This window comes from Pygocentrus nattereri, chromosome 16 (genome assembly GCF_015220715.1).
Source record: "Pygocentrus nattereri isolate fPygNat1 chromosome 16, fPygNat1.pri, whole genome shotgun sequence".
NCBI lineage: Eukaryota > Metazoa > Chordata > Actinopteri > Characiformes > Serrasalmidae > Pygocentrus > Pygocentrus nattereri.
The window spans coordinates 29,020,140-29,041,744 of record NC_051226.1 but is presented as its reverse complement, the minus strand read 5'-3'; the positions used below and the strand labels follow the sequence as shown (position 1 = coordinate 29,041,744).

The window sequence follows — 21,605 nt, the reverse complement described above, 5'->3', positions numbered from 1 at the left end:
TTTAACTAATGGTGGGGAACTTCTGTCAACTGCATCATATGTTTCCAAGATAGCATTTTTTTGCAATAAGACATTCTATGAAGCATTTGGGAGAACGATGACTACTTACTGCCAGAGACACCAAATGGCAATGGTTCCTAACCCGGGTCCTGGAGTACCCCCTGCCCTCCACATTTTTGTATTTTCCCTACTCCCAACATATGTGATCCACCTGAAAAGTCCCATCCTAAAAGGATGGATTCCTTTAATGTTTCATGATTTTCCTGCTCAAGCACACTTGACTTAACTAATCAGTTAATCATTAAGTTTACTTAACGTGCCAGACAAGGGAAATCAACACACTGTGCTCAACGCTGGCCCCCAGTTCCCCACTCCTGCTTGAGATCAGTGTTTCTCAACCCTGGTCCTGGAGACTCACCACCCCGCACTTTTTAGTGTTTTCTCTGATCCCAACACACCTGATCCAACTAATCAGCTCACTAACAACCTGTTATTTAGGTAAAGAGGGTGTGTCAAAGCAGGAAAAGCACTCAAATGAGCGAGTTAGTGGGCCTCCAGGACCTAGTTGAGAAATACTGCTGTAGATGTTTGTCTAAAATTCAAAAAGGAAGAATGAAAAACTGCTTCCAGAGGACATGCGTAGCTTTTTTTTTTTTTAGGTATTGCAATTGCCATTGTTTTGAAATGTTTCATATTCTAAACGAACCCGCCCCCCTACACATAATACTGTAGTACAAAAAAAAAGTCTTTTTATTTTTTCTGTTGTGGGAAAGGTTTGAGTATCAAATAATATAGACTATAAAGGGTTAACGTTAAGAATGTTCAAAAGCATATTTGTCTACAAAACTAATCAAAAATGATTTAACTTTTTTAGTCGAGAGAGAGAGAGAGAGAGAGGAGAGAGAGAGAGAGAGAGAGAGAGAGAGAGAGAGAGAGACCACCTTACACAGGTTTTTTTTTAATTCCTAAAATCTGTTTTTTTTTTAATGTTATGAATATCTAAAGCTAAAGCTATATCTTTTTTTTTGCTACAGTATAAACTATAATTGCGCTTGATAGTGCACAAATTCAAATTTGAAATCGCGGAAAGGCACCAACCCCACAACCACCCCCACCCCCACCCCCCCACCAAACAAACAATAACGGTCGTGCTGCAGTTGTTCTGCACCGCTGTAGTTCTACACAGCGTGAGTTGAGCTGCAGCGCTGCGGGTTTAAGTTAATCAGTGCTCATCCGTAGCACCTGTTTCTGTCCGAACCCGACAGGAAACTTTGGAGCTACATGCTCTTTTTCGTGGACGTGGAGAGTTATGAAGCTTTGCGCCTTTTTTTAACGTATGATTTCTCTACCATGCAGAAAACTCCTAAGAAGTATTTCGTGAACATGGACGAGTACCTAGCCAGCATCGGTTTCTACAGGAAGATGATGGCCCGAGACGCGTCCTGCCTGTTTCGAGCCGTTTCTGAGCAGGTACTCAAACAGTCGAGACGATTTTGTTTTTGAAATTGATTGTTTTTGAAAACAGCTAGTTTGAAAAGAAATGCTTGGTTTAGTTTTCCAGTCGTGCCATTTTCACGGCAAAATTTAGAATTTTTGCATATGCGGCAGATTCTGCCAGAAAAAGCTGTTTTTACAGTTCGAAATAATAGAATTAAAAAAGGGGTTTGTGTCGTTAGCTTTATTATTCTCAGAATTACCATTACAAAATCAGGAAAGACTGCGTCGACTTCATGAGGGCAAACAGAATCAACTTCGAACCTGTGAGTAAAAGTCAACTTTTTAGACTTTATCGTCAACGTTTGACTCGCCAGTTCCTTTTTAAGGTCGTATTGCTGTTTCTTGCAGTTCGTTGAAGGCTTTTTTGAGAAGTATTTGGAGCGTTTGGAGGATCCCAAGGTCAGTGTGCTCTTGCTCATGCTTGTTGAGGGAGGTGAACACCTCATCTGCCAGGATTTCGAACTTCTAATGTGTGACGTTGTTTCTAATTCTGCCCTTAGGAAACTGCAGGCCAAGTGGAAATCAAGGCTTTGTCTATGCTTTACAGGTAGTCTATGATTTTTATTTACCTTCCTTTACAGTTCAGGTGAATTAAATCAATATTTGCCAACCCACTTTTTTTGGGTGCCCTCATAGAGTCCACAAGAAGACGCGTTTGCCAATAGATGTTTTTCATATTTAGTTTGGTGGCAAAGGCGAAGGCCTATGATGAGCTGTATGAGAGGCTGGACAGTAAAGAAGGAGTAAAGGACTTGTATCGTTTGGCTAAACAGAGAGATAGAGCGGGAAAGGATGTACAGCAGGTTAGACTAATAAAGGATAGAGAGGGAAATGTACTGGTGAGTGAACAGAGAGTGTTGAGTAGATGGAAGGAGTACTTTGAAGAACTAATGACTAATGGGGGAGAGATAGTGGATCAGGAAGTGCAGAGAATTAGTAAGGTGGAAGTGAGGGCAGCTTTAAAAAGGATGAAGAACAGAAAGGCGGTTGGTCCAGATGACGTACCTGTGGAGGTATGGAGATGTTTAGGAGAGAAGGCAGTGGACTTTTTAACCAGGTTGTTTAACAAAATCCTGGAGAGTGAGAGGATGCCTGATGAGTGGAGAAGCAGTGTACTGGTCCCCATTTTTAAGAACAAGGGTGATGTGCAGAGCTGCAGCAACTACAGAGGTATAAAGTTGATGAGCCACACCATGAAGGTATGGGAAAGCGTTGTTGAAGCAAGGCTAAGGCGAGAGGTTCAGATCAGTGAGCAGCAGTTTGGTTTCATGCCCAGAAAGAGTATCACAGATGTAATTTTTGCATTGTGTTGGTAGAGAAGTACAGAGAAGGTCAGAAGGAGCTACATTGAGTCTTTGTGGATCTAGAGAAGGCATATGATAGGGTGCTAAGAAAGGAACTGTGGTACTGTATGAGGAAGTCAGGTGTAGCTGAAAAGTATGTTAGGGTGGTGCAGGACATGTATGAGGATAGTGAGACAGTGGTGAGGTGTGCAGTTGGAGTGACAAATGGTTTCAAGGTGAAGGTAGGATTACATCAGGGATCAGCTTTGAGCCCCTTCTTGTTTGCAATGGTGATGGACAGGTTGACAGATGAGGTCAGGCAGGAGGCTCCATGGACCATGATGTTTGCAGATGACATTGTGATCTGTGGTGAGAGTAGAGAGCAGGTGGAAGAGAATCTGGAGAGGTGGAGGTTTGCACTGGAGAGGAATGAAGGTCAGTAGAGACAAGAAGGAATACATGTGTGTGAATGAGAGGGAGGCAGGTGGAAAGGTGAAGATGCAAGCAGTAGAGGTCGTAAAGGTGGATGACTTCAAATATCTTGGGTCAACCATCCAGAGCAATGGACAGTGTAAAAAAGAGGTGAAGAAGAGGGCGCAAGCAGGATGGAGCGGGTGGAGACGGGTGTCAGGGCTGATGTGTGACAGAAGGATAGCAGCAAGAGTGAAAGGGAAGGTTTACAAGACAGTAGTACGTCCTGCTATGATGTATGGTTTGGAGACTGTGGCTCTGTCTAAAAGACAGGAGGCTGAGCTGGAGTTGGCTGAGATGAAGATGCTGAGATTTTCGTTGGGAGTGACAAGGATGGACAAGATTAGAAATGAGCAGATCAGAGGGACAGTGAAGGTGGAGCAGTTTGGAGATAAAGCCAAAGAGGCCAGGTTGAGATGGTTTGGACATGTGTTGAGGAGGAATAGTGGATATATTGGTCAAAGAATGTTGGAGATGGAGCTGCCGGGTAGAAGGAGAAGAGGTAGACCTCAGAGAAGGTTTATGGATGTAGTGAAGGTGGACATGGAGATGGTTGGTGTAAAAGTAGAGGAGGCAGTAGATAGGGCAAGATGGAGGCAGATAATCCGCTGTGGTGACCCCTAAAGGGAGCAGCCGAAAGAAGTTTTTCTTGGGTTTGATGAGGGGGGGAAAAAAAAGCCCCAGTACTGCAATATTTTAAAGAATACTGTCTAGAAATATTTATTCATTGCCTTTTCTAAAGAACCCTTGAACAAATTTAAGATTTCAGTTAAACAGGACTACTTACATATACTTTATAGTATATGGTTGATCGTTGTAAATATTACTGCTACTTAAAGTACAAGGCTCAGAAAAGTATATTATGGCATAATTTTACAATAAAATATCTTCTTATTGTTCACCCCAAAGCACAACTGTAGTGCTCTGTATAGTATCACTGATATCTGTTAGAATCGTGCTCTACGTTAACATCGTTTTGGTTTTCTCTCTGTGAAATTCCTCTGGTAGACATAAAAGTTATTTACTACCTAAGCAGAAGATATGTTTACTTAATTTAAAAGTTAAAAAGCTACTCCACCTAAACAGTTAAATATGCATACAAACACAGTCAAGGCAGTCAGAGAGAGTTGGGTTGTCTTCTGTGATTAACTGATTGGTCAAAAAGGCTCTTGTAGCATAATCTGGAAGGTGACATCAATGGGCCTCGTTCACCTACTAGTCTTAAGAAGCAATGTCTTCTTAAAACCACGTATACAGTTTTCATCGAGATTCTGACTTCATCATTTTCTTATTTGGGATTTTTGCTTGGGTCAGATCTGTGTACACTGAAGAGCAAAAAATGTAAACAATTCTGTGGATTATCTGCGTAGACTTTTTCTTAGAACCTTTCTCAGGAAGAAATTCAAGAAAGAACTTGGAAATGTATTTATGAATGGGGCCCAATGAGAAAATGTGTCTTTGCTAATGCATCTTCATGTACAAGGAATACAGAATGAAAGGTTTTGTTCCTCTAATGACGGTCAGGGTAGCCTCAATGGGCCTCATTCAGTTGTTGTTGAAAATAGTCTTCTTAAAATCCCCTCACGCAGTTTTCGTGACTATTCTGGTGTTCACCAATGTTTTCTGATTTGGGATTTGTTCTTGGGTAAGAACAGAGCCTATGTACAATCAAGAGCACAAAGGTGTAAACAAATGTTATGATGTACACTTTTTTTTTTTTTTTCTTCTTTTTTTCTTATAACCTTTCTCAAGAACAAATTTAAGGGAAAAAAAAAAAACAACTTTTGAGTGAGGCCCAGTGCTTTTTCAATTTAGGTGAGTAATGCTGTTGATCACTTGGCTTGTTTCTCACATGTAGCAATTTGCATTGTCCATGTACTACATACATGATAAGGGACCATTTCACATAATTCAGTATGGCACTAACCACAGCGCTTCATTTTGGCTAGCGAGTTAAAAATAAATCTGAATTATACAGAACAATCAATATTAACTATCTGAAGTGTATAGACAAAAAACAGAATTCCTGTGTGCTGGGCTTATATGGCCGTATACCTTGAACTATGGAAAAACGTTTCATGCAGGTAAATTGCACTCTTAAAAGGAGTTACTCAGATGTTCTTTAGTAAAGAAAATGATTCTATTCTCAACCAGAAGGGTCCGTCAGTTATTGTTAATGTCAAGTTTGTAACGATAAAAACTTTTTGGTGCTGTTTAGAGCCTTTTAGTGCATTTTTCCATCAAACTGAGGAACCCTTTCTTGATGCAAGAAGCAGACTGTTCTGTGAATGTTCATGGTTCTATATAGAACCATTTTCTTTATTAAAGACAGCTTTATCTCTTGACAACCCTTCCTCTGTAGAACTGGGTGTCTTTTGAACAGCATAAATCCCCCATCCAGGCAGATAAGTTCTCAAAGTTTTGTTGCAAAGTTTCAGGTGAAAGCGTTCCAGCTATTAAACATGATCAAATGAACAGATTGTTTAAAATGCAGGCGAGTAGCTTGAAATCCTCCTATTTTATCTAGGTCCCCGCAAAATGTAAAGAAGTATGCCAACATCGATATGAGCTTTTGCAGTTATTATGGTTCAGAGGATGCTAGAATAACAATTTCTGTACTATGTGTGAATTAATTTTGTGAATCTTGTAATGTAAATATCCTCTTGTGTGGTGCAGGAGGTGCTTTGTCATTTACAGATACCCAGGGAAGCCGCCAACCAAGATTGGAGATGATGACAGCTTGCCCAAGGTAGTGGGAGGTTGACTGAAGTTTCCCATTTATTCAGTTTATTGAACTGGTTAGTGTGACAGCTCAGTAGCCAAGTCCTTGGTGTGCAAGACTGGTGACTTCTTGTTTGGCGAGAAGTTCAAAAGCACCTTGGGTTTATGCTTCTACCACCAGATGGTGCTTTTTTTTTTTTTTTTTTTTTTTTTTTTTTTTTTTTTTTTTTTAAAGCAAGTCAAAGTTTTAACACAGGGTGGAGTACACTCAGCTTAATTTGACATTTCCCCAACTTGACTACAATCCTCCTCCTTAGTGGCATGATGTGGACAGAATGTCTCATGCTGCATCAAAGGAGAAGGCCCACTTGACCATGCAAAGAACCATTTGTGCGATCCAAAGGTAGTTTGAGGGTTAACGGTTCTGTATATAATCATCTTTAAGACATACTTGTTTATTAGTCTTGTAAAGTTTTAAAGGCGGCGATTAAACAGGACTAAATACGCTTTTGACCGCTAGAAATACATTTTAATGCTCTAGGCTTGCTGCAGCAATATAGATACCATTCAGAGATGATATCAGGGAGATCAGCTAAAAATTTTGTAGGCTGGAAAAGTATGAATCTGATCTAATTCTGTTAGCAATCCAGCCTGAAATGACACAGAATTTGGTTGGCTGTAGCACATGAATAAGTTTATATGGTAAAATTTGACATCATGACACCCATCAGTAACACCCAGCAATTTAATTCAATTTGAACTATTCTTCAAAGAGTCGGTATGCATCTTTTGTGGTATAGGTGTATAATATGGAAAACTTCATTTTTTTTAGGAGCCTTTGTTTATTCAGTTGTCACTACTACAATGACGTGTCTTCTGCTGGCATTTCTGTGAAATTGCAGTGTTGTATTAGCACCAAACGTTTGATGTACAGTACATTCACTTACCCGCACAGTTTATTACTTAAGGCAGTTTTGCTAATATTTGTAGCTTGCAGGATATGACTAACATTTGTTCGAATGTTGTGTTTTAATGCATAAAGTCTCTTTTCTGAGGTGTGCCTGATTTGATTGGCTCAATAAAAGGTTGAGCACTGACTTCTAAACAAGGCATATTTTGATGTTCTCTTAGGTTATAGTTGAAACTTTATCATGCATGAGGCATGCTCTAACCGTATTTCAGTAGTGTTTTTTTATTTTATTTTATTTAATGCCCAATGGAGTTTATTTGCCAAGGCGGAGCTGAGGGGCAGTGTGGAGAGCTGATTCTGCAGGATGCTGTGTATACAGTTTAGAGTGTATTTTTAAAAAATCATTGTGTTGTACAATGCTGACCTAACAAGCACTTTATGTATTTCAGGTTTTGCTCTGTTGCTCAAGCAATGGTCATTATGACGTTGTCTACTCAAGGACCTATCCAGTGAATGCAGCAATGTGCCAGTGTGAGTTTTGCCAAAACCCATGAATCTCAAGTTCCACAGTCTCGAACCTGGGCTGTTCTTTCTGACTATTATGGAGTTGCAATATTTGAAATGTATGTACTGCATTAATCTACACCGATCAGCATTACATTATGACCACCTCCCTTGTTTCTATGCTCATTGTCCATTTTATCAGCTCTACTTACTATATACTTTTGTAGTTCTACAATTACAGACTGTAGTCCATCTGTTTCTCTGCAAAAAACTCTAGCAGCACTGCTGTGTCTGATCCACTCAGACCAGCGTAACACACACAATCTTCACTGTGCTAGGAATGATCCACCACCCAAATAGTACCTGCTCTGTGAGGGCCACTGGTGGGTACTGACCACTGAAGAACAGGGTAAAAGGGGTCTAACAAAGTATGCAGAGAAACAGATGGACTACAGTCTAATTGTAGAACTACAAAGTGCCTCTATATAGTAAGTGGAGCTGATAAAAATGGCCAGTGAGGTAGAAACAAGATGGTCATAATGTTATGCCTGATCAGTGTGTATAATAGTTATAGATGTCCCCCATTTATTTATTTATTTATTTATTTATTTATTTATTTGGCATTTGCAAATGTAAGTGGAGTGAATAGGGTTAATCATGGTGGTAATGGAGCTTTCATTTTGTTTGTTTACAGCCCTTCTGTATGAATTGTTGTATACGCGTGTTCTGGGCATCGAAGAGGAGGATCTGCATATGGCTCTGGAAGGGTGTCGAACAGCGGGGCGCCGGTACAGGAACAGCCTGTCTGTGTGCAGTGAGGAGGCTGGTTATGATACCCCTGAGGATAGGGGTCCGAGGTGTGCACGTGTACAAACAGAAATTCAAGGCTATGTATTTCTGCTTGACGTCTTGCGTTGTTTTATTACTGTACCCCTTTTTTTCCCAATGAAACACATCGTTTCTGATATGGTCCACAGAGGTGTGTGTGGTTTATTTTTGTTTATTTATTTAATATAATTAAAGTTGCTTTTGTAGAGAGGAATGGGAGCTTGGTGGTCATAACCGCTCTGAGGATAAAGCCAAATTTGGAGCAGAAGACCAAAAGGTAACGAAAGCCGAAAATTAGAATGAAGGCCAAGAGATTTTGCCATTCTTCATTGGATGACAAATGGGCCTCCTTTCCTTTAGTCTCCCGATGGACCAGCAAAGGTTACTCTTCCCTACAAGGTACTGAAAGCCTTGGAGCCTGAAGTGTACCGCAATGTGGAGTTTGATGTTTGGCAAGATTGCCGCAAAGGTGAGTCAACTGAAGTCAGTTGAACTTTATTGCACTCCCATTATGACGTTTATTTCTTGAAAAGCGATTTTGATTAGATGTCAACTTGAATCAGTTTCAATTGAACTATGATTTGAAATGAATGTTCCATGTGACCAAATGGGACTGCATCATGTTTAAAATTTGATGATCTTTTGGACAATACTTTAGTGAGGTTTTAGTTTTGCACTAGGGACAGTCTTTCTTTTTAATGAGAAATTAAGCGGACCCCCTGCACTGATTTATTTCCCTGACGTTTACTCATGCAATTCAACTCAAAGGCATAAGGTACAGAAGCTCAAAATACAACTTGGATGTTTTAGGGTGGGGAGGGGGGGGGGGGGGTGCATACCTCTGAGGGCTAAAAAAAAAAATTAAATTGGGGAAATTGAATTAAGGTTAACTGACCGTTGCTGTTTTGATGTTTGATCCATGGGCTGTCCCTCCAGTAGAACGGAAATTGGCAACTGACTAAGGATGAATAATTATTTATTTTTATAATAAAATTGCAACAAGTGGGGGAATTTAATATTGTAATGTAGAGCTTGTGAACTAGCATTATATTTAGTATTTAAGCCTTTGTCTAAAATCTGGACTTTGGAGGGGGGGCAGGACATTGGATCTTACTTGATCACATTTAAATCACAGTATTGGTGAAACATTGCCCCCAATCATTCAGCCCAGCAACATGAAGTCGGAGTACGGTGTATTTGGAAAAAAATGTATTAATTTTTCCTATGCAGTCTTGTTTTAAATTTTTTTTTTTCTTCGACCACAATAATCAATTAATTTAATGATGGTGAGTAGCTTGTGATATTAATCACAGATTGTGCTAAATCTCCTTAAATGTCAGCTGCTCTCTGTATAGGTAGTGTCCCCTGGTCCCCCATGCTGAACATAGCCTGTGTATGTTAACACTATCATTGGTGTCCACTAAAGTTATAAAAAAAGTATTAGGGTTTCCGAATGCCTTTCTTTTTTTGAATTCCAGAACTCCAGAAGACTGATTACATGGTGTTTGCTGGGAGACAGTATTTCTTAGGAGACAAGTGTCAGGTATGACTATGGTGGTACGTTTTTTGTAGTTGAGATTTTATCTAGAATGCTTTTGCAAAAACTGGATCCTACTATAACAATGTCTTCAGTGTGTTTTGATATAGTAATCTTACATGCTTTTGTTGGTCAGGTGCGTTTGGATCCTAAAGGGAAGTACTACAATGCTTTTATCCAGGAAGTAGGGACACACCCCAGCGCTGTGACGGTGTTCATTGAAGAGCTGGGAGAAAAGTGAGCTCCATACACGTCATTACAGGTTTAATGATGATCTTGGTCGAGAATTAAATTATGCCGTAAGGCAGGGGTGCACAACTCCAGTTCTAGTGGGCCAGTATCCAGCACAGTTTGGTGGTTCCCCAACCTTGGAAAATCGCAAATGAGTGTAATTTACCTGCTTAAGCACATCTAATTACCAAACTTTGCTGGGCTCTAGACAACCTGGGGTTGTGCACCCCTACCGTAAGGATTGTGTGTTTTGGGATTGTCCACCTGAGTGCAGAGATGTCAAACGTGGGTGCTTGAGGGCCGTACCCCTGCAGAGATTAGGAATCCTCTAGTCCTCACATTGGGTGAATTGGATGTTTTCTTCATCCAACAAACCTGATGTCATCGACTCATTAGCAGAATGCTTGATGGTGCAAGGTAAAGAGTGATCTCATAAGTCCTGTTTGTCTGGGGATGATTGAGAAATTTTGGCTAAATCTCAGTGGGAACGCAGACTTCTTGAGTAGGAACAAACAGGGCTTGACTTCGGGTCTAGTCCAGTGCCTCACAAAGGTAGTGGTCAAACTGAGGTTCTTGTCATTAGCACAGAGATGTTGGTATGAGTGCGTTTTGAGTAGAGTTGGAGCTAAACTGTGCAGGGTGGTAGAGCTCCAGAATTGGACACCCCTGGAGTTGAGGAATTTAGGACTTTAAAGGTTTTAGATGGTGTGTTCCTTCTTTGGCAGCAGATTTAGCCACAATCCAACACCAAAAGTTTAACAAGCTGATCCCAAACATGCATTTCAAGGCTATGGGTCCCCAGGAGCAAGTGCTCTAACAAACCAAATTGAGCTTGTGAAGGAGTTTGGCATGAGCTGAATAATTGATTCAGGTATGTGATGAGGTAGAATTCTAAACTGCATTTCTGCCGGGACTGCCGTCTGTCGCTCTATACTTCGAAGACTGATTTTAATATTTTGCTGACAAAGTGGTTTTGAGTGTTTGTTTTTGATGTTCTAGGCACTTGGTATCTTTGACTAATCTGAAGCCAGTGAACCCTGTCCCAGCATGGAACATAACACCGAGCAGAAAGGGCAGCTCCTACAGCCATGCTGAACATTATTCTGGAGAACTAGGTGCCGCCTTCTCTCTATCAGTAATATTTCATAAAAAAAGGCAATATTTGTTTTGCATGATTGTTATATTAAAGAGTCCATATCACAAACTAAGAGATGGAGGGATAAAAGGAGGCTGGTCATGTAAAAAAAATCATGACTGTTTTTTGGTACATGCGTAAACACCGTAAGTGGACCACACAGACCAAAAATAAAAGACAAGAAATATGTAGGATATGGTCCCTTTTAGTGTGCAGTAAGTGTTTTTTTGTGTGTGTGCTGTATAACTGAGATTACTGTAGGTCGTCCATGGTATTGGCGTTCTTCTACTGTGTTTCTTTCAACTGAATGTGTATTGTGTTCCAGACCCAGACCTGCGTGGACGGCGGAGATTCCTGAAGAAAGCTAGAGGTAAAGAGATGCTGATGGCTATGTCTTATGGACGGCCTCAGCCTGGCTTGCCCCCCCGCCTGCAGCCCTGCCCAGGGCCCCTGGCCCCTGTTCGTGCTCCTGGAGTGCATGCTCCTGCTCCTCCCCCACCTGGCCTGAGTTACGAGCACTACCGCCCACACCCTGCCCCAAGATCACCTCGTGGATATGGACCATCTAGGTCAGACACCCAGTGCTGTTCTTAGTGAAGCTTTATCCAAACTTTGTATCACTCCACTTACTATATAGATACACCTTGTAGTTCTAAAATAACTGACTATAGCCTGTAGATGTAAAGTCAGAGACAGTAACTCATCTGTTGCCGCACAGTTTGCGTTGTTCATGCTGTAGTACTTTGTCAGAGGTCACAGGATGCTGCTGGCTGAATATTTTTGGTTGGTGAGTGATTCTCGGTTCAGCAGTGACACTGATGTTCTAAAAAATTCAGCAGCACTGCTGTGTGTCACTGCAGGGCTGAGAATGCACTAAAAACATATGGTGGATGTGGATCAATGTCTAAGGGATGGAAGTTTTTCAGTATTGGTTTTTGTTCTTATCCTTTGTGTTCAGACCTCTCTTGATATTCAGTCTTTTTGATAATTTTATGACTGTTTTTGCCTGTTCTAAGTTCTTGCAGTCATTCATTGAGAAACATTCTTAACCTGAAGCGCATATTTTGTGGGCTGTTTTCATGGTTAACTTCCAGCCATCACAGCTTAATGGTTTAAGCTATGGACATGGCACACATCACAGCAATCGGCAGACCCTGCCCTCTCTAGCCTAGATCTAGAGTGAGATCTAGGTGTTACAGGGCATCAGAGTAACTTGGCTCAAAAAATGACCCAAAATTTACTCTAACTTGATCTTGGTTCTCTGCTTTCAGGCTTTGTATCATAAACAATAACCTATTACAAAGGGCTAATACAGTGACACAATACACACATGACCTTGCTAAGATGGGCTCACTTTTTTTCAGCTGGTGTGACTTCACCTGGATGCATGAAAGTATCAGCCATTAAACCAGCTTGGGAAAAACGACCCAAAATCCAATGTATGCTTTAAATCATCCTTTTAAATCCACTATTGCACAAATTACTCAAACAAATCTTCTGAATGACTAATTCTGACTTTAGTGTTGACAATTGGGGAAACTACAGCTGAAAACAAGGAGCAACAACAAACAGGCTGGAGCATGTGCTTGAACTCTGAGCAAATGGGGAGGGGTGGAGTTAGGTAACGGAGGGCTGCATTCCAATGAGCAAGACTGGGGCTGTTCCAGTGCACAGTCTTTCGCTCAAAATGAAAGAAATTGGGAACTAATAAATTTTAACAGATAAGCTCAACATTAAACTTTGACAATAGCAAGTGATTTAAGGTTAGGTAACCTTAGCTAAAGGTCGGTGCAATTTGAAAATTGGCAAACTTGGCATCAGTCTTAAAGTCCTTATGGGTTCTAAGCCAGTATTTACTCTTTATTTTACTATCCCTCTGGCAGAATCCAGTCGACCTGCTTATTTCTATGGCTGAATCAAACCGTTTGCCTGCCAGTTTGTTTCATATCTGACCCTGGGAAATGGATAGCGTGTGGGATCACAGACCAAAACCAACTGTTTGCTCCAGAACGGAGAATTCAAAGGAGAACATAATTTCTGTAACACTAGTTGGTGAAACATGCATTTCAACTTGGCTTGTTTCCATAATCTTTGACACATGAGGCTCATCTTATGGTTTAGTACAGTAAAAATTACATATTGTACCTTTACATAAAACCCTGTTTCCAAAGATGTTGGGACACTGTGTAAAATGTAAATTAAAACCAGAATACAATGATGTGAAAATCATTTACACCATATATTTAATTGAAAAATCAAACGTTGAAACTAAGAACTTTTTAGTGCGTCACCTCTTCATTTAACACTGTAAGCATTTGGGAACTGAGGAGACTTACTTACTTACTTACTTACTTACTTACTTTATTTATTACTTTATTTTATTCATTCATTCATTCATTCATTCATTCATTCATTCATTCATTCATTCATAATGCACCAAGTACTTTCAGTGAGTGATTGGTTTGGACTGCAGTCAGGCCAGTTTAGCACCCAGACACTTAATGCAGAGCCATGCAGTTTGGAACATGTTGCTCCATAACCTGTACAGTATATATCGTTCAGCATTAATGGTGCCTTCACAGATGTGCAAGTCATCCATGTCATGTGCACCGGTGTACCCCCATACAGTCATGTATGCTAGCTTTTGAACTGTGCACTATGCCCAGCGGATGCGGTGTCCATGATTTCTAGAAAGAATTTCACGTTTTGATTTGTTCGACTTCAGGAAAATCTTCCACTTCACCTTAGTCCATCTTAAATTAACTCGGAGGCCCAGAGCTTTCTGGATCCTCTCTGTGTGCATGTATTTGTATATTTTTAGCCTTGTCCCTCGCAAACAGAGATTGCTCCAGATTCTCAATTTTTTTGTGTACTGTAGATGATTCTTTGCTGTTTTTGTTTAGAAAGATGATTGTTGAATTGTTGCACTACTTGCCCACACAGTCTTACAGAGTGGTGAACCCTTCCCCATCTTCTGAAAGCAGTCTTTTGTTGCCATGGTCACAACCTTTCTGAAACGTGGTGCTGGCATCAAATTCAAAAGTAGACATACGTTTTTTAAAAAAAAAAACGGTAACATTTTTCAGTCTCAGCACTTGGTATATTGCTGTTTTATTTACATTTTGTTCAAACATTTTGGAAATGGGATTGTATTTAAAAAAAAAAAAAAAAAAGCTGATAAACATCTAACTTGATTTGAAATTAAATTGATATGAGAAAACGGATAATAGAAAAAATAAACTCTGTCCTGTTGTCTGGAGTTTACTCCTTAGCATAAATCCAATGGGACAAAAAATCTATCATGGCTGCCTTCAGCTAATAAATTATTTTGATTCAGTAATGAGAAATAACATCATCTAATTCATTTTCAGTTCAAAAACACCCTGACAGTATCTGGATTTTATTTATTCAAGTTTGCATAAGCAAAAATGTACGTATATGTAACATAGGTTTTTGATTAACCAATGGCTAAAGTTATTTGCTCATTCAGTTTTTCTCAAAAAACTCACACAGCTGGGTCTCTGACATGATGCCATCACTAATTACCTGTTCATTAGTTTACCTGTGGAAAGTTAATTCTAAAAGCTTTCCAGTCTTATACTGCTGTCCCAATGTTTTTGGAATGTATTGCAGGCATCAGATTTAGAATTAATATTTACAAAAATCAATCAAGTTAATTGAGTGAAACCATTAAATAGCTTTTTTTTTTTTCTTGAATACCTGTTAAAGGCAGTTTACAAATCACGTTTGTGGATATTCAACATGTAGCTTTTTTGAAAACTGACTTATTGCTCTTAAATTGCATACATCTGTAGCGCTTTTCAGATGTCTATCTGAAATATGATTAGTGGTTAGGTTGTTTCTGGGTGCTCTGCAGTTTGTTGGTGATTTTGGAAGTTGATGTTCTTAACTGAATTTAGCTTCCTTTTTCATTAAACCTTAGTACAGTGACATCAGAACATACTACACTCAGCAGTAATGCAGTAGGTGCAGTGTATTTGACATGGTATTAAAATGGTGTTTTGGTGGTTAGAAATATATGGAAGCACATTGTCCACAAAGCTTTGGTGTCGTATTGTGTACGCCAGGTTAAGTCGGCCGCTAACAATGCCATATACTGTCACAAATACCTTTCTGTTCAGCTTTTGTAGCCTTGGTGACAACTTGGTGTGTGTCGGTCTTGCTCTCTTTGTATACTGGTGCCTTTTTGTTTTTGTTTCCTGCTGTTTCCATGTCTTCACTGTTCTGGTCAGAAGCTCAGCACGTTTCCTGAATAGACACCATATCATTGGACCAGAGGTGACATACTATCCAAGCGCTGGCAAACGCTGCTACCAGAGCTTTGACAATTATTCCTTTAAATCACGGTAAGAGAATCTCTCTAGGCATTTAACAGAAGCCTAAAAGGTTTGTTAGACCATCTTACCTGGAATTGATTGTCATTCTTCTAATTTATGCTGTGAATATAGTTATTTATAGGGGGGGGAGGGTCATGATCACTGAATTACTACTGTTGATGATCATTATGATCCTGCATGAAAAACTATTAGTACTTGAATCAAGTACTTGAAACAAAAATGTGCCATGCAACTGTAAGTGTATTTGTTCTTGTACAGCAGAAGTAGGCGTCAGATGCACTCTGTGAATAAGGAATGTCAGTTCAGCTTTGTGCCTGAGCCTGAAGACGAAACCCAGGACATAGAAGGAACCATGACCTTCTACGAAATGGAGGAAGCAGATGAAAATGCATTCTCTCCCATACCGGTTTGTTTCTGTCTTATTTAAGTAACTATTACTTGACAAATGTTATGTTTTTCCTCTTAAATCTCTTTAAAGGAATACTCCATTCCACTAGTTCCCTTGAAACATCTCGGAATGTCTGTGGTGATTGAGTATGCTGCAGATAGGCATTAGATCAACTTTCTGAGGTATTGTTTTAAACATCAGTCTGTATCAGCAGGGACAAACGGTTACCAGTACTATGGTACCTGGTGCTGCTACTTACTGGGTGCCACAAGGCCCAAGCCCTATTCCATCTGGCAAACAGCCCATAGCATCATCTGAAGAGGACCCTGATGAAAGGAGCACTGCCGGAGACCATGGTAGCTTCCTTGCCTACAACATGTAAATGTGCATATTTACGCTGCAATATGTAAACATTTCAATATGTCATTTTCCACAGGTGAATACTCGGAGGAGTATATTTTTTCTGCCCCTGGTTAGTGTATCTTTTTAAGGACTCGATGTGACACATCTCACTGTTCTATGCCAGCTTTTTCATTTCCTTAAATGATATTGATTTTGCTCTTTTGGGTTTTCAGATGCAGGATTTCAGAGTCCATCTGTTTATGCTGCCGCAGAGTCTACCACCAACCTGGTACTGCATAATGCTTCTTTACAGATCCCTCAAAATTCAGCTGAGCTGTGCACTTTTTGACCACATTGTGCTTTTAAATTGCTGCATGTACACTTCAGATGGCCAGTCAGTTACATTGACGGTGAACATGTTATTGCACACTGTTTAAGAAAACCTATCATTTAATATGCTTACCAAGTTTTCTTGCATTTAGACCGTTCAAGAGGCAGGCTCTCGTGCTGGGTCACCACAAGAGGGCATTGCTACCTACAGTTACTCGCAACAGGCATGCTTTCCATTTGCTACAGTTTACATGTTACTGATGGGGGAAGTACATGACAGCTGCTTACTGTTGTGCCTTTTTTGTTTTTGCTTAGCATGCCGTCTTTGATGTATCATGTCTTTTCAGGTGGTGGTAAAGTCAGCAGTCCTTTCTTCCTCTCAGCCAGTCAACTCTGCCCCTGCTGCCATCTTCACTTCCAACTCTTCTCCTTCTTCCTCAGCAGGGAGCTCCCATAGCCCCCCAAATCCCTTACAGCCTTCCAGCATCACACCCGGGCAGCCCCCACCTCTACACACGGTGGGAAGGCCAGGTTTGTCTTAAAGGGAAATTCTGATTTTTCTGAAGCATTGCATAGGTAAACTGCTAAGGTATAAATAGAGTAATTCAGAGTATTAACTGTGGAGATGTATGTACACAGCATTGTGTAGGCAAAATGGTACCCAAAGGGAAATAGTTTTTTATTTTACATTTATGCTTTAATTGCACATTATTGGTTATTTTGAATAGTAAATAAACATTTGTGGTGTAGACCGTGTGACTTCTGGTTCCTATCACCACCACTGTAAACAGTCAGTAAATATAGTGCATAATTTCATATCAAATATTTCTGAATGACACTTGATTACAGCTCAATTATTCAACACCATTATAAATGTCAAATTTATAAGAAATGATCAAGGGGGGGTGGGTTTCCTCTCTTGAAAAGTTTGGGTTTGGACAGGATTGTGGAATACGGCTATTATACTTTTAATTATTTTAAAAATAAGGGCAAATAGAATAAGAACAAAGGTCAAATAGAATTGCTTCATTATATGGTTTCTGTGGACGGGATGTGAATTAAAAATACCTTTTGCCATGCATGAGTACTAATCTCAGTTTATTGTTTATTTCAAGGTTCTTGGGTCAGTGTTGCAACTGTATAGGCTTCAGTTTTGATCCAGTATTCATTAAGTTTTGATTATGGTCCAAGGTGAATAGGAGAAACCCTTGATTAGTCTCCTGGTTGCTAGTGTTTTTAAAAACAAATTATTTCAGACAAGACACATTTCATATGCAAGTTTGTCCTGTTCTGCACTTTCTCTGGCTCTCTAGTTGTATCCATGCAGTTTCCACCAGCGTCTCCTTGGTTTGTTAACGAGATGGGGGAACCAGTCACTGTGGCTCCACCTCCACCTTACTCCTATGACCCCAGTGGCAATGACCTGCCTAGAGGTCAGAGCAAGCCAGCGACATGTCATTCATACTGTTAACTTTTTTTTTTTTTTTTTTTTTGATTTTGATCAAATACAATATCTTGTTTCCACAGATTGCAAGGTTCTCCAATATTTTTTCAACTTAGGGGTGCAGGTAGGTAGCTACGAAAAGGAAGATTGGGTTTAATGATGTGTTAAAAAGGGGATTCAGTAGGGTTTTGTATTGACTGTCAGTAGTTTTTAACATTTATTTAATTCTCTCATTTCTGATCAGACTGAGATCTATCAAGTCCTTTTAGATGTTTTTGCATCTTTAATGCTATATTAGGAACCCAGTATTTGACACGAATATTGTAAAGAAATGTAACTCCACATTTCTGCTTAGCTTTCAAACAGGCTTTTCAATCAGAATGTGTAATCAGAAGTTGCTGTAATAATATTATGCAGACTTACCAGCAGAGTTACTGGCATTCCATGGTGCACATGCAGCAGATGTACCAGCCGCCCGGGGCTGGTGGGGAGCCTCAGTTCCAGCCTTACCTGACTCCTGCTGCAGCAACCAGCCCAGACCACACTGTCCCCCAGCCTTACCCTGAGCCTGCTCGTTCATGTCCCCACCCTCAGGGTGAGCCGGCCAGTAATGGTCAGTGCATCTCCATCACCTCTGCATACCTCCATTCTCTCACCTTACACCTTAGCCTTGTCATTTAGTCTGCTGTCCTTTTGTCCTATCCCCACTACTTCACAACTCTTCTTGCCCTCACCTCCCTTCTCTCTTGCCTCCTCCTTTCCAGGCACTCCTCTGGCTATGGAGCCCTCCACTGCAGCAGTCCCTGGCACGGTTTTCTTCCCCCTGGTGCAGGAGCAGTGCAGCCAACCCCCACTCCACCCCACCTACGAGCCCTACGTGCCTGTGCTCTCCACCACCTACCACTACCTCACACCCTGGACCCCCGGGTCTTTACCACATCCACGTTTCCACCATACCTCATACTGTCCCTCATCCCACCCTCATGTTAATTACATTACCACCCCACCTCACCCCACGCACTTTGTGCCACCCAGTATGTAACTAATCACTAAGAGGGGCTTGAACCTCTGTTGCAGCACTACCTCACCAACACTGTTCCTTTTATTTTTATTTTTTATGGTGTGTTCACTCGTTTTTGCATTTCTCACTTGATGGTTTGTGTTTTGTAATACTGTTGGATATTGTTTTGATGTTTTCTTAATAAAGAGTTTCCCAGTATGCTTGCTTCTTTTTTTGCTGCAGTCTTTTTACAACCCCAATTCCAATGAAGTTGGGATGTTGTGTAAAACAAAAACAGAAAATGACTTTGCAAATCCTTTTCCACCTATATTCAAAAGAATACACTACAAAGACAAGATATCTAATGTTCAAATGGATAAACTTGTTTTTTGCAAATATTCACTCATTTTGAATTTAATGCCTGCAATACGTTCTAAAGAAGTTGGGACAGGGGCATGTTTACCACTGTATAACATCACCTTTCCTTTTAACACTCACTAAGCGTTTGGGATATATTCGGCAAAGAATGTTGGAGATGGAGCTGCCAGGTAGAAGGAGAAGAGGTAGACCTCAGAGAAGGTTTATGGATGTAGTGAAGGTGGACATGGAGATGGTATGAAAGTAGAGGAGGCAGTGGATAGGGCAAGATGGAGGCAGATGATCCGCTGTGGCAACCCCTATAGGGAGCAGCCGAAAGAAGAAGATTAAGCGTTTGGGAACTGAGGACACTAATTGTTGAAGCTTTATAGGTGGAACTCTCCCATTCTTGCTTGATGTACAACTTCAGTTGTTCAACAGTCCGGGGTCTCCGTTGTCATATTTTGCGCTTCATAATGTGCCACACATTTTCAATGGGAGACAGTCTGGACTGAAGGCAGGCCAGTCTAGTATCCGCACTCTTTTACTACAAAGCCATGCTGTTGTAACACGTGCAGAATGTGGCTTGGCATTGTCTTGCTGAAATAAGCAGGACGTCCCTGAAAAAGACGTTACTTGGATGGCAGCATATGTTGCTCCAAAACCTGTATGTACCTTTCAGCATTAATGGTGCCTTCACAGATGTGCAAGTGACCCATGCCATGGGCACTAACACACCCCCACACCATCAGAGATGCTGGCTTTTGAACTTTGTGCTGATAACAATCCGGACAGTCCTTTTCCTCTTTGGCCCGGAGGACACGACGTCCATGATTTCCAAAAACAGTTTGAAACGTGGACTCGTCAAAACACAGGACACTTTTCCACTTTGCGTCAGTCCATCTCAGATGAGCTCGGGCCCAGAGAAGCCGGCGGCGTTTCTGAGTGTTCTTGATATTTGGTTTTCACTTTGCATGGCAGAGATTTGACTTGCACTTGTAGATGGAACGATGAACTGAGTTCACTGACAGTGGTTTTCTGAAGTGTTCCTGAGCCCATGTGGTAATATCCGTTACAGAATGATGTCGGTTTTTAATGCAGTGCTGCCTGAGGGATCGAAGGTCACGGGCATTCAGTGTTGGTTTTCTGCCTTGCCGCTTACTTGCAGAGATTTCTCCAGATTCTCTGAATCTTTTGATGATATTATGGACTGTAGATGATGAAATCCCTAAATTCCTTGCAGTTGCACGTTGAGAAACGTTGTTCTTAAACTGTTGGTCTATTTGCTCATGCAGTTGTTCACAAAGTGGTGAACCTCATCCCATCCTTGCTTGTGAACGACTGAGCCTTTCAGGAATGCTCCCTTTATACCCAATCATGACACTCACCTGTTTCCAATTAACCTGTTCACCTGTGGAATGTTCCAAACAGATGTTTTTTGAGCATTCCTCAACTTTCCCAGTCTTTTGTTGCCCCTGTCCCATCTTCTTTGTAACATGTTGCAGGCATCAAATTCAAAATGAGTGAATATTTGCAAAAAACAATACAAATGTATCTGTTTGAACATTAAATATCTTGTCTTTGTAGTGGATTCAAATGAATATAGGTTGAAAAGGATTTGCAAATCATTGTTTTCTGTTTTTGTGTTTTACACAACATCCCAACTTCATTGGAATTGGGGTTGTACTTTTTAAATGTTTCTTGTAATAATACTAATGTGGTGAGTTAGAGTAAATATTGCTGCTCGAGGTATACAGTTGTGCTGATGTTCACTCCTAAGCACATTTGTAGATGTTTGTATAAGGTATTCCAATGTTATTCAATAGATGGAAAATGGGGTCCAAAAAAACAATAGTGTTGCAAAGAGTTGGAGTGAAGAGGCCTAGAATGCAAGTCAGCACCTTGGACAGCAGCCCGAGGAAACTTTTACTTAAATGCCTATGCAGCATCCTGGACAGTTTTTTTTTTTAATTAAAAAAAGAAGCTAACAGAACTGGACAAATGAGCATTTGAAGATCCAAGGCAGTTAGAGGCCCTGATCTAGTCCTGATCGAGGTCCTCACTGAGGGCAGTCAGGCTGGAAGCATAGTGCAGGGATGCAGTGAGGAATGGCTGATGGAGCCCAAGTAGAAGACTTACTGCTGTTTGCCTGCTGAAATGTGAGTTATGCTCTTACCAGGACAGTGATTCTGTGATGCCATCAGTAATGTGAATCTCCCAATTGACTCCTCTCTGGAGTTTTCCTCTCTGTTTTCAGTAATGTGGCAAT

General features: G+C 40.6%; 1 protein-coding gene across 7 annotated transcripts; it reads left to right on the top strand.

Moving 5' to 3' along the window:
- Nucleotides 1–1,181: 1,181 nt before the first annotated feature.
- On the top strand, nt 1,182–19,198 carry alg13 (ALG13 UDP-N-acetylglucosaminyltransferase subunit). 7 transcript variants are annotated; one of them, XM_017705269.2, is made up of 24 exons: nt 1,182–1,470; nt 1,677–1,760; nt 1,846–1,896; nt 1,998–2,044; nt 5,928–6,000; nt 7,332–7,413; nt 8,081–8,243; nt 8,422–8,491; nt 8,575–8,683; nt 9,693–9,757; nt 9,888–9,988; nt 10,982–11,097; nt 11,443–11,686; nt 15,374–15,484; nt 15,737–15,881; nt 16,078–16,219; nt 16,300–16,335; nt 16,439–16,494; nt 16,688–16,759; nt 16,883–17,066; nt 17,849–17,968; nt 18,063–18,103; nt 18,397–18,592; nt 18,744–19,198. In XM_017705269.2, the coding sequence occupies exons 1-24, from the start codon at nt 1,282–1,284 to the stop codon at nt 19,019–19,021; spliced, it is 2,775 nt and encodes a 924-aa protein (XP_017560758.1). In that variant the 5' UTR covers nt 1,182–1,281; the 3' UTR covers nt 19,022–19,198. The 7 variants fall into 7 exon arrangements, with proteins under 7 accessions (XP_017560758.1, XP_017560757.1, XP_017560753.1 ...); XM_017705268.2 differs by having other exon boundaries at nt 15,734–15,881; XM_017705264.2 differs by having other exon boundaries at nt 15,734–15,881; nt 16,075–16,219.
- The last annotated feature ends 2,407 nt before the right edge of the window (nt 19,199–21,605 follow it).

Bases quoted from the DNA above. Each gene is read 5' to 3' on its own strand.
- alg13 (XM_017705262.2), top strand. From the start codon at position 1,282: ATGCTCTTTTTCGTGGACGTGGAGAGTTATGAAGCTTTGCGCCTTTTT. The intron at 6,001-7,331 runs GTAGTGGGAGGT...TATGTATTTCAG, and splicing joins ATGATGACAGCTTGCCCAAG to GTTTTGCTCTGTTGCTCAAG. The intron at 18,104-18,396 runs GTAGGTAGCTAC...AATATTATGCAG, and splicing joins TTTTCAACTTAGGGGTGCAG to ACTTACCAGCAGAGTTACTG.